Below are 12143 nucleotides of genomic sequence, written 5' to 3' on the forward strand. Positions count from 1 at the left end.
AGCAAGGACAAGGAACCCAATGCAGTGTACAAGCACAACTCAGACAAGGAAACAGAGGTGTTCTGTGTCCTCAGCAGGTGTCATAACAAACAGAGCACAGTGCAAGGTGTGGATACTCCTGTCCTATTCTCTCCGTGGTTATAGAAGATCAAACTGAGATGGTTTACGTGCTAGTACACTCTGTTCAAAGCTTTTGTCACTGCACGCACACTCACATGCACACACACACACACACACACACAAGCGGTCAACAGGACAGTGTAGTCAGTGGGAACAGTGGAGTGCAGTCGTCATGGCGTCAGTGCCATGCCTTTGTCATTGGGAGATAGCAGCTCTTTATCTGTTGGGGACTGACAGTATAATGAACATTGATTGGCTCTTAATGCATGCCAAGCTTTTTCATTACTGGAGAGCACGATGGAGGCAGTGTCCTTTAAACAGAGCAGGTCATCTGAATACATATCTCGGAGAGGCTGACTCACAATGACACACTCACAAAACAACACACAAACACATACAGTACCAGTCAAATGTTCATACAAACCTACTCATTCGACTTAAAAGTCACCCAATCACATCCTCAGATCCATTCTCCAACTTCCCGATTAAGTATTCCATCCTGGTCTACCTCATCATCGATAGGTCAGATGGAATGTCAATTAAAGCTCTTTGTTGATTAAAGTGCCCAAATTCCTGGCGGTAGGGCAGCTTTGTCACCTCATTACTGGCGTTATAATGAACACTTTCAGTCAGCCGCGGGATTGGATACGCTTTGTGTTCATGATGTTTATTATGGTTCATTTAATGGGACTATAATATTCAGGATGTAACATGGACAGTAACTGTGAACAGAGAAAAGCAGAATAACAAAACATTATGGTAGCTACAGTAGAATATTGTAGTCGAAGAGTTTCCGTTGTCCATGCTCTCCAATCACATCCTCTCCCTACACTACATCCTTTCCTTCATATTAAATAGATGTTTTAACCGTTTGGTTAAGCCAAGATTAGGGCCCCTTTTCACAAAGAATCTCAGTCGGGGGTGCTGATCCAGGATCAGGCCCTTCCCTTTTATTTTTTATTTTTTTAAGGCAAAACTGATCCTAGATCAGCACTCCTATTCTAAGATGCTTTCTGAATACCTGCCTAGTTGTGATAAATTAAAAGATTAATTTGAAGGGACTAATCCCTGACTATTGTTTGTGGCTTGCCAGCGGAAGACAACCTGCCACCACGTCTATGTGAACACACTATAGTGACATGTCTGTCTGTCTGTCCCTCAGGGGTCTGTCGCTCTGTCAGTTAGTATCAGCCTGACAGTCACTTACTGGGATATTAAACCTTCCTGATCTCTCTTCACACCTCACACTCAACCATAGACATTCTGTCTGGAGGTGTTCCATCTCTCTCTCTCTCTCTCCCAACTCCATTGTGTTACTTCTCTCTCACTGTCTTTATCACCCTCTCTTTCTCACTATCCACCTTACTTCTTTCCTCCTCTCTCCATTTCACTACCTCTTCCTTCATCTTTCACCCTCTCTTATCCCCACTTTCTCTCTCTCCTCCATCTTCTCCTCTCTCTTCCTGGTTCTGGCTTCATTGTACCCAGAGGTGTTCCCCCTGTCCTCGTCCAGCTTATACCTGTTATGCTGGGTATATATTAGGCCTTGGCAGAAGCTTGGAGGGGAGGAGGGAGATAAGCATCTAATCGTACATAATAGCATATTGATTGGGATGTAATTGCAGAGTTTGTCAGCAATTTCTTTGCTTCTGCGTCAAAGGAGGGTGTGTGTGTGTGTGTTTTCCGGATGGAGTCTTCACAGCTGTGAGGACTAAAAGAGTGTTTGTGTCTACTGGCTGGATGCCGGGAAGCAAGAAATGGGGAGAGAAATGGAGAGAAAGAGAGAGAGGGGAGGAGAGCGAGCAGAGTAGGCTTGTAATATCAGTGGTTTCAGATTCCAGCAGATGTAGGGTAGCACAGTCTGTCTCCTTTTGTTTCCCCCTCGTGTTCTTCCTCTCTGCTTTAAACCCGGCTCTGCCAGAGTAGCTATTTCATGGCCGATTTAACGCATTTTCATACAACGCTCTCCCCCTCTCATCTCTACTGTGAGACAGGAGCGGGCTGTGAGGTATAAGAGTGTATGTGTGTGTTCCATCTTGAACCCTTCCCTTGTACCTCAGCCATCATCTGTGTGTAAACGAATACAGTTGGATACGCTATAGGGGAGTCCACAGCATGCTGTAGGTACAGTATGTATTTAACATTTGTTATGGCAGATAAATGTGTGTGAGTGAAAAAATACAGAGGCTCACCTGAAGAGAGCGGTGATGGGAAACCAGCAACTGACAATAGCATGGGGAGCGTGTGTGTGTGTGTGTGTGCGTGTCTGTGTGTGAGCATGCACGTGTGCTGAAAATGAAGTTATGATGTAGATTTCTCCACCTAAACAAGATGTGTGACAGCAGATGTTGTGACTAACAAATGTATGTATGTCTCTCTCTCTCTCTCTCTCTCTCTCTCTCTCTCTCTCTGTGTGTCTCTCTCTCTCTCTCTCTCTCTCTCGTGCTTTGTGTTTCTCTCTATCTCTCTCTCTGTGTGTCTCTCTCTCTCTCTCTCTCTCTCTCTCTCTCTGTGTCTCTCTCTCTCGTGCTCTGTCTCTCTCGCTCTTTCTCTCTCTCTCTCTCTGTGTCTCTCTCTCTCGTGCTCTGTCTCTCTCGCTCTTTCTCTCTCTCTCTCGATGTCTCTCTCTCTCTCTCTCGTGCTCTGTCTCTCTCTCTGTCTCTCTCGCTCTTTTTCTCTCTCTCTCGATGTCTCTCTCTCTCTTTTTCTCCCCTGTTCCATCTCCCCCTGGCAGAGGCATCCATTTTGAGTTATGACGGCAGTATGTACATGAAGGTGGTGATGCCCCAGGTGATGCACACAGAGGCTGAGGACGTGTCTCTACGTTTCATGTCCCAGCGGGCCTACGGCCTGCTCATGGCCACCACCTCACGGGACTCGGCCGACACGCTGCGTCTAGAGCTGGACGGGGGCCGGGTCAAGCTCACGGTCAACCTAGGTATCGTATGACATTACAGACTACGCCACGTGTTAAAAAATGTGGCACTCTCTTTCTCTCTTCGTTCAATGTCTCTATCCCTCCATCATTATTATTTAACTTTCTTATTTAAACTCGTAGTTTGGTTTGGTTCTTAGAGTAAAGGATCGCAATAATGTAAGGAGTAATGATTCAAAAAATATATTTATACTTTTATTTGCATGGACTTTATTGTGATATGTGTCATTAGATATAGATTGATTAACACTCTTTATAGAAATTACTATACTTTTTAACTAGACTTTTGGGGCTTTATTTAAGCTGTTTCATTCTGAAAGTTCTTGTCATTGATAAATATGCTGTCTGGCCCATCTTTTGAACAGATAAACCATAGCCATTGTCATTTTGAGACAGTCACAGCACCAGTAGATATAATTCATTATAAAGTATATCTTAAATGTTAATTTAAAGTCTGAATTGCGCACTATTTTTGAATATGACACTATGGCTGATTTGCACACTATTGTTATTATAGTATAGTATATCAAATATATATTTATAAGCATTGTGCAGTGCTGTGACTTTCTAAGAGGTGACTTACTCCAACTGATTCTCAGTTCATCATCTACAGGAAATTGAGAAAGAAAAAAATCTCAACTTTACATTTTCAACTAACATCATCTTCTTGTCTTCAAGTTGAGAATTCTTGGCTTTTGATTTTGGGTTTGTTCTCCTTCTATTTGTTTATGGTGTACACATACTATATACACTCTCTATGTACATCTAGCTATCAACTCCATTTTCCCATCATGCTTTGTCAAAAGATGGTATTCACCCCTTCAAAGGCCTTAAGCCTGCGGCCCGTCAGGCGAACAGCCCGAGAACAGAGCCCAGCCAAACCTGCAGCTGGCTGCCCCCCAGGCAACCTTCCTTCTCTCTTTTTTTTTACAAACACACCACTGTGTTGCAAAAAGGAAAGAAGCACTAGTATACATAACCTATATTTACACACTATTTGTCTTTAACGTTGATTAAAGCTTTAATAAAGCTGGATATTTGTCATAATGGTTTGTAGTGTGCTTCGTTGATATAGTACCCACAGTAGCAATTGATAGACTATATTATGCAGCCTAAATATTACTTTAGTCATCAAAGTATTTTGTTAAGAAGAAACTGCATTGCAACTACAAAAATTGGCTACACAAAACTACCCTACACAATTCACTTTCTGTATCAAATACAATATCAATAACAAGCATCACATATCCACATTTAAGTGTTAAAGAGATACATATCCTTGATATGTTTATCTAAACCCATATTTTACATTGTTTCATAGAAACAACCTACATTGTATATAATATTTACGCATTTTAGAAGATGTTTTTATCCAAAGCGACTTACTGTCATGCGTGCATACATTTTACATATGGGTGACCCCAGTGGGAATCGAACCCACACCCCTTGTAAGCGCCATGCTCTACCAACTGAGCAACACAGTCTCTGTGCTGTACTGTTAGATATGAGGGTCTTATGCCTCTGCATGGTGCTGGTGCTGATTGGATCGCGGCTGTTCGCTCCCACTTTTCTGTTGCGGTTGACGACACATGAACCCACCAGCCACATGGTGACCAACCCAGAATGTCCCTTGCAGGATCCCATAGGCCGACTCAAAATGGCCGTCAGAAAAACCTGTAGGACAGGTAGGAATTTGTTGTCAGCGAAGGAACTAGTCAATTATCTTTCACTAGTCCATTCGCTTTTTTAAATTGAAAATCTTGGAAATATTGCTCTAAAATAATAAGTGTTGTAACACTTTTTTAAATATTTAAGTTTATTCAACTGTCAAGTAGAATAGCATTGCACTGTTTCAAAGATCTGTGGCTCCAATATGAATAGCTAACACCACCTTCTTGCTAATATCAGATATATGATTTTAATTGCCTGTTTAGTCAACAAGTTGGTGTGAAGGCTTCGGAGCTGGAGACTTTGTGTTTGAAATCAAAATGAAAACTATTCCAAAATGGAAGTCTATGCTGGGTTGGAGAATCTATGTGGTTGGTAAAATAAAAGCGGCCATTTTTAAAATGTTGACAGCCAGTGTCCTTGTTATGCAGCTTTAAATAAATTACGTTTTCCCATATGTGTATAATCTAAGTGTTATAGCGGTGGTCACAAAACTAAGTTAATTTCATAACTTAAACAAGTGCTGCAAAAGCGCTATGTACATTTTACCATACAACACCCAACTAATCCCCATGTCAGCCATAACTATTGTATATGGACCAAAGATTTGACATTTGTGAATATATTCATTCTACCTCATACTTATTGCTACATTACCAGTTATTACAATCATATTGCAATTGCAGTCACACTTGTAGAATTCAAGCCAGCCATTTGTAATCTAAGCTAACAGTCTAGCACCTGAAAGTCTATATAGGATCCCCCACCTCCCCCCTACAAAATGGCCGCCTCTCTGCATGTGGACGTCCCCGGAAGGGTGGAATTCTTGTTTTTGGATGTCTGCAGCTATAACCTTGAAGGATGCAATTTCATCTGTCATTTATTCTTCCCCATCTAGACTGTATCAGGATAAACTGTACTTCCAGTAAGTTAACACTCAAGTTTCATTTTGCTCTTGTATTATGATACTCTGCTGTTTAAAGGAATGTGTTATTTTAAGTGTGTCTTTCTCTTATCCCTGTGGTGTTGGTTGGAGAAGGAGTGTGTCTGTCAGTTCAACTGGTCAGACCATCAATAGATCACGGACAACAGAAACACTCAAACTGGAAACAGACAGTCAGGGTGGTGATTTGTTAATCTCTTAGGTTTTAGTTTTATGTAAGGCCATATTTTATTAAATAAGAACATTTCATGTTATAATGTCCTGTGACTGAATTTCTTTCCCCCGCATGAATGTATTTTAGTTACAGTATATAGGAAGTTCTACTGTAATGAAGGTTTGATTTAGCGTTTTTTTTTGCTGCAATATAATTCCCTTTTTAGAGATGGATAATTATATAACCCTTTTCAAAAATCATATATGGCAGATACAATGTTTAGCGTTTTGGTTTTCAGCACAAAGTTGAGATTAATAAATCACCACTTGTTACATAACTAAACATTTGAAAATTCTTACATGAAAGAGCTTCATCGTAGGTGGACAACGTAGAATACATAGACTTATTCTACTACAATATATATGTGTTGTAAAATAAGTAACTTGAATATACAAAATGATAAACATATATATATATATATGTAACGATGTTATACTATTCATATAGTGTAGGTCCTCTTCAATGGAAATGCGACAAATTAGTTAATGGTTTTATTATGATTATATCAGTGTCATGATACTGTACGATTTCTTTTAATGTGTCAAATTGGTGAGCTCTGTTTGCTTCTAAACGTGTGTCTCTAAGTCAGAGCTTTAGTACGACACTATAATACACTCAGGTATATTAAGTGTCCATACTGTTGGGGAGAAGGTCAACATTAACTGCTTTTACTCATGAATAGGGCTCGGAAACCTTTAGTGTACAGTACTGTCAGTCTGTCTGTCTGTCTGTCTGTCTGTCTGTCTGTCTGTCGGTCTGTCTGTGTTTTTAAATTGTCAGACACTAGAATGAAAAGTACATTTTAAGTGCTGCACATTAGTTTCAAAGCTCTCAGCAGACTAAGAGCATGTGAGGACTGCGGTCTTTTATGTAAGAGACGCATTCAGTGTGTGTGTATGTGTGTGTGTGCACGTGTTCCTGCGTGCGTGTGTGTCCACGCGTCCATGTGTGCATGCTTGTGTGTGTGAGTGACAGATATGATTACTGTTATTGTACATTCGGCTCCTATAATGTCTCATGCTAATTGCTGCAGTAAATTGCTGTGGCATTTCAGGACAAAGAGTGGAATCCAGATTTGACATAATGTCTTCTGCTGGGTAGCCTACCTGGAAAAGAAAATCAAGATTGTCTCAGAAATAAACCCACAGTACCTTTCCAACCACGTATATTTTTACCCCCTTTGTAATATTGTGTAAAATGAGGCCTATTTTGTGATTTAAGAGCTAATAGTCTTTGTTATAAAAGAGCGGTACAGTACATCTTAGTTATGAGTAACATTACGAGCATTACCCGAAATGATGCGATGACATTACTGGGCCCAATAACCGCCACCTTCAAAACTAAAAGTCAAGATGTTAACACTCCCAAAATGACAGCGCAAGGAAACATGAAACTGTCCAAATCAATGCAGCATCCCTCCAGGGGTTCTGAGCTCATGTGGTTGTGTTTGCCAGACTCTGTTTGTGTCGGCTGTTTTAAATCAACAGCACACCCATGACAGGGTGAGAACACACGGAAGTGTCCCAGAGAATATCGCTCCTGCTGAAGCTCCTGTATCTCCTGCCGTTACAAAGACCAGAAAAGTACTGTCAGATGCACACACACACACACACACACACACACACACACACACACACACACACACACACACACACACACACACGGTAGTGCAGTAGACTGTCTCGATCACTGGGCTTTACTGGTGCTTAGAGGGATTCTGGCTAAACCAAGCTGAAGTTCAAGCGATCAGCTCTGGGGCGTTACTTGGCTGTGAAAGATACAGGATAGAGTAATAACCTAGTGTATGTGTAGGTAACACTACAGTCCTCTTTGAACTACGTAGTATTCATCTATTAATAACAGATTTTGAAAGTATTTGGAAGGTATTTCCAGACCCTATGATGAGTAAAAGCTGTGTAATTGTTACATTGACTGCAGTGGTTTTTCTGCTGCGTACATATTTAAAGTCGTACGTTTCCGCAGTGAAGGTGCTATTCCAGTGTGCAATCACAATTTAAGAAATATTGTTGTAGAAAAATGTATTCGTTGTTGCTTTTTACCAAAATAACCTAACCTTTGTTTTCCACAGTAACACCCAGTACACGTATAATTTGAAAAGTGAACAAAGTGAAAATGCCAAAATGATCCCAATTGACAATGAATCAGAATACAAATCAACTTGACGTGCTCAAGGTGCTCTGCTGTCATCATCCCCAATATATGCCTTGTATTACACCTGCTCCTTTTGAGTCGTTACAAATAAGCCCATTATATCACCTCCTTCTATTGGAAAAGGCCCTAAATGACAGCCCCTATTGGAAACTGGAAAGCAACTGGAAAGCAAAGGTTTGGTTGGGGAGGCAGGACAACTTTAACTTTGTGACCAACCATCGTTCTCAGGCAAGGGACCCGAGACCCTGTATGCTGGGCAAAAACTCAATGATAATGAGTGGCATACGGTGCGCGTGGTCCGCCGGGGAAAAACCTACAAGCTCACGGTGGACGATGACGTAGCAGAAGGTACTATACTAGCTACAGTCTGAGAGAAAGTTCCTCATCAGCCACTGTTTGTGTGGGTTGATGTGTCTGGTGTTCTCATTTAGTTTCAGGCTTACGGGAATGACAGAATTAGCTCGTTAACGTGAACTGTCCTTCCGGTGGTTTTAAATGTTTATTTTAAATAATTATTTGAGAAAGGTGACTATAAACTGTTGCCACCCTATTGATATGTCTGAATTGTTCTTGCTGAGCTTATTCAGTTGTACTATTACATTGTATTTACCCGTATCGTACCGGAATTTCACCACCTCTTTAAATTCAGCCCTTTTGTGTTAGTATCAGACAGTTTTTTCTTTTTTTCTTTTTTCTTTTTTCTTCTTTTTCACTTCATCCCCTACTCCAGGCCAGATGGCGGGTGACCACACCCGTCTTGAGTTCCACAACATCGAGACGGGCATCATGACGGAGAGACGCTTCGTCTCGGCCATCCCCTCTAGCTTCATCGGACACCTGCAGAGCCTCAGGTTCCTCTTCTCTCATATACTTTGTTATATACTTCCTGCCGTATACTGTTATGAACGTCGTTACTTCACCCAGAAAGACATAGCAGTATACAAGATACAAGTTCTTTACAGGCAATGCGAACAGATCTGAATGTGAGTACTACGCCATCGCATTGGATATGTTGACATGGTTGACATATGGTGTCAGTTTTGGTGAAACCAAATCTGAACCAGTTAACATGGCTGTTTTGTTTTGCTTCACTTCAGCAGATCTTGTTGATACGTTTGCTGCTAGTGAATGACAAGTTCTTCCAGTTGACAAGAAAGTGGTTTACTTTATCTGTTTTAATGCATCAGATAATATCCTTTTTTTCAAATAGAACCTTATTCCCATCTATTGACTCCAGGTTCAACGGGATGCTGTACATTGATCTCTGTAAGAACGGAGACATCGACTTCTGCGAGCTAAACGCCCGGTTTGGCATGCGCTCCATCATCGCTGACCCTGTGACCTTCAAGTCCAAGAGCAGCTACCTGAGCCTGGCCACCCTGCAGGCCTACACCTCTATGCACCTGTTCTTCCAGTTCAAAACCACCTCCCCGGACGGCTTCATAATGTTCAACAGTGGAGACGGAAACGACTTCATCGCTGTGGAGCTCGTCAAAGGGTGAGTGGGATCCGACCTGGTCTTAGACTTTGTTGTTAATTAACGCTTTTTGTTTGTTTTTGTCACCACAACTACGAAGGCACACAGGGATGGTATTACAGTAACAATAATAATCACAATAAGTGACAAATACTGTAATTCATATGTATGTGGACAGCCCTTCAAATGTGTGTATTCGGCTATTTCAGCCACACCCGTAGAGAAACATTGGCAGTAGAATGGGCTGTACTGAAGAGCTTGCAACGTGGCACCGTCATAGGAAGCCACCTTTCCAACAAGTCAGTTAGTCAAATTTCTGCCCCGCTAGAGCTGCCCCGGTCAATTGTCAGTGCTGTTGTTGTGAAGTGGAAACGTCTCGCAGCAACAACGGCTCAGCCGTGAAGTGGTAGCCCACACAAGCTCACAGAACGGGACCGCCGAGTGCTGATGCGAGAAGATCACCATGCGCAATGCCAAGCGTTGGCTGGAGTGGTGTAAAGTTTGCCGCCATTGGAGTGATGAATCCTGCTTCACCATCTGGCTGTCCGACGGACAAATCTGGGTTTGGCGGATGGCAGGAGAACGCAACCTGTCCGCATGCATAGTGCCAACTGTTATTTTTGGTGGTGGAGGAATAATGGTCTTGGGCTGCTTTCATGGTTCGGGCTAGGCCCCTTAGGGAAATCTTAACCTCACAGCATACAATGACATTCTAGACGATTCTGTACTTCCAACTTTATGGCAACAATTTGTGGATGGACATTTCCTGTTTCAGCATGAAATGCCCCCGTGCACAAAGCGAGGTCCATAGAGAAATGGTTTGTCGACCTCTTGTGGAAGAACTTGACTGGCCTGCATGACCTCAACTCCATCAAACACCTTTGGGATGAATTGGAACGCAGACTGCGAGCCAGGCCTAATCTCCCAACATCAGTGCCTGATCTCACTAATGCTCTTGTGACTGAATGTCCCCGCAGCAATGTTCCAACATCTAGTGGAAAGCCTTCCCAGAAGAGTGGAGGCTGTTATAGCAGCAAAGGGAGGACCAGAACTTTGACGAGATGGTGTCCACATACTTTTGGCCATGTAGTGTATTACTGCAGTAGTTATATGTCACCATTTTGACATATTCCTGTAGTTCCCATACTCCACTCACAGAGGCCTAGAAGTCATCTCCTCTGCTGCGCCACTCCTATTGGTCAAACAGGTGTTCTATTCAGTGACCAGATTGACTTTTGACCTCCCTCAGGTACATCCACTACGTGTTTGATCTTGGCAATGGGCCTAACGTCATCAAGGGTAACAGCGACCGGGCTCTCCATGACAACCAGTGGCACAACGTGGTCATCACCCGTGACAACAGCAACATCCACACGCTGAAGGTGGACGCCAAGGCAACCAGCCAGGTGGTCAATGGAGCCAAAAACCTCGACCTGAAAGGTAGAGTATATAGCAGAGGTGGTTCAGTGAACCATGTGGGATGACTAACCTTGCTTGAGACCTGAATACCCATGTCCCAGAGCTAATGCCTGGGCTTTAGCTCAATGGGCTATTGTGGTTTTGAGTCGCACACGTCCACCCTGGTTGGTTATGTAGAATTTTTACAATGAATTATCGTAAAACACTCTTTAAAAACATAATGTATTTGCAAATAACAGCTTAAACCGGACAGTAAAATAAAGCATTACCAGGACTGTAAAATAAAGCATTACCAGGACTGTAATATAAAGCATTACCAGGACTGTAATATAAAGCATTACCAGGACTGTGAAATAAAGCATTACCAGGACTGTAAAATAAAGCATTACCAGGACTGTAATATAAAGCATTACCAGGACTGTAATATAAAGCATTACCAGGACTGTGAAATAAAGCATTACCAGGACTGTAAAATAAAGCATTACCAGGACTGTAATATAAAGCATAACCAGGACTGTAATATAAAGCATTACCAGGACTGTGAAATAAAGCATTACCAGGACTGTAAAATAAAGCATTACCAGGACTGTAAAATAAAGCATTACCAGGACTGTGAAATAAATCATTACCAGGACTGTGAAATAAAGCATTACCAGGACTGTAAAATAAAGCATTACCAGGACTGTAAAATAAAGCATTACCAGGACTGTAAAATAAAGCATTACCAGGACTGTAAAATAAAGCATTACCAGGACTGTGAAATAAAGCATTACCAGGACTGTAAAATAAAGCATTACCAGGACTGTAAAATAAAGCATTACCAGGACTGTAAAATAAAGCATTACCAGGACTGTAATATAAAGCATTACCAGGACTGTAAAATAAAGCATTACCAGGACTGTAAAATAAAGCATTACCAGGACTGTAAAATAAAAGACTTAATGATAAAGCTCGACTCTGTCAGTACATGTCGGTGTCCTCTCTCCTCCTCCCTCCAGGTGACCTGTTTATTGCTGGACTGGGCCCTGGTATGTACGGTAGCCTGCCCAAGCTGGTGGCGTCCCGGGATGGCTTCCAAGGCTGCCTGGCCTCTGTGGACCTCAACGGCCGCCTCCCTGACCTCCTCCAGGACGCGCTGTTCCGCAGCGGGCAGATCGAGCGAGGATGCGAAGGTACACCCTCCCTCAAAACCATG

General features: G+C 42.2%; 1 protein-coding gene across 7 annotated transcripts in view; it reads left to right on the plus strand.

Moving 5' to 3' along the window:
• nrxn3a (neurexin 3a) overlaps positions 1 to 12143 on the plus strand; it is a 470965-nt gene that overhangs the window by 168928 nt on the left and 289894 nt on the right. For all 7 annotated transcript variants that reach the window (XM_064927553.1, XM_064927554.1, XM_064927555.1 and 4 more), the window contains 7 exons: positions 2855 to 3058; positions 5622 to 5648; positions 8281 to 8400; positions 8783 to 8903; positions 9290 to 9550; positions 10779 to 10969; positions 11947 to 12120. In XM_064927553.1, the coding sequence (XP_064783625.1) occupies positions 2855 to 3058; positions 5622 to 5648; positions 8281 to 8400; positions 8783 to 8903; positions 9290 to 9550; positions 10779 to 10969; positions 11947 to 12120 (1098 nt within the window). The remainder of the gene's footprint in view (positions 1 to 2854; positions 3059 to 5621; positions 5649 to 8280; positions 8401 to 8782; positions 8904 to 9289; positions 9551 to 10778; positions 10970 to 11946; positions 12121 to 12143) is intronic.

The sequence above is a fragment of the Oncorhynchus masou genome, chromosome 21 (assembly GCF_036934945.1).
Source record: "Oncorhynchus masou masou isolate Uvic2021 chromosome 21, UVic_Omas_1.1, whole genome shotgun sequence".
Lineage (NCBI taxonomy): Eukaryota > Metazoa > Chordata > Actinopteri > Salmoniformes > Salmonidae > Oncorhynchus > Oncorhynchus masou.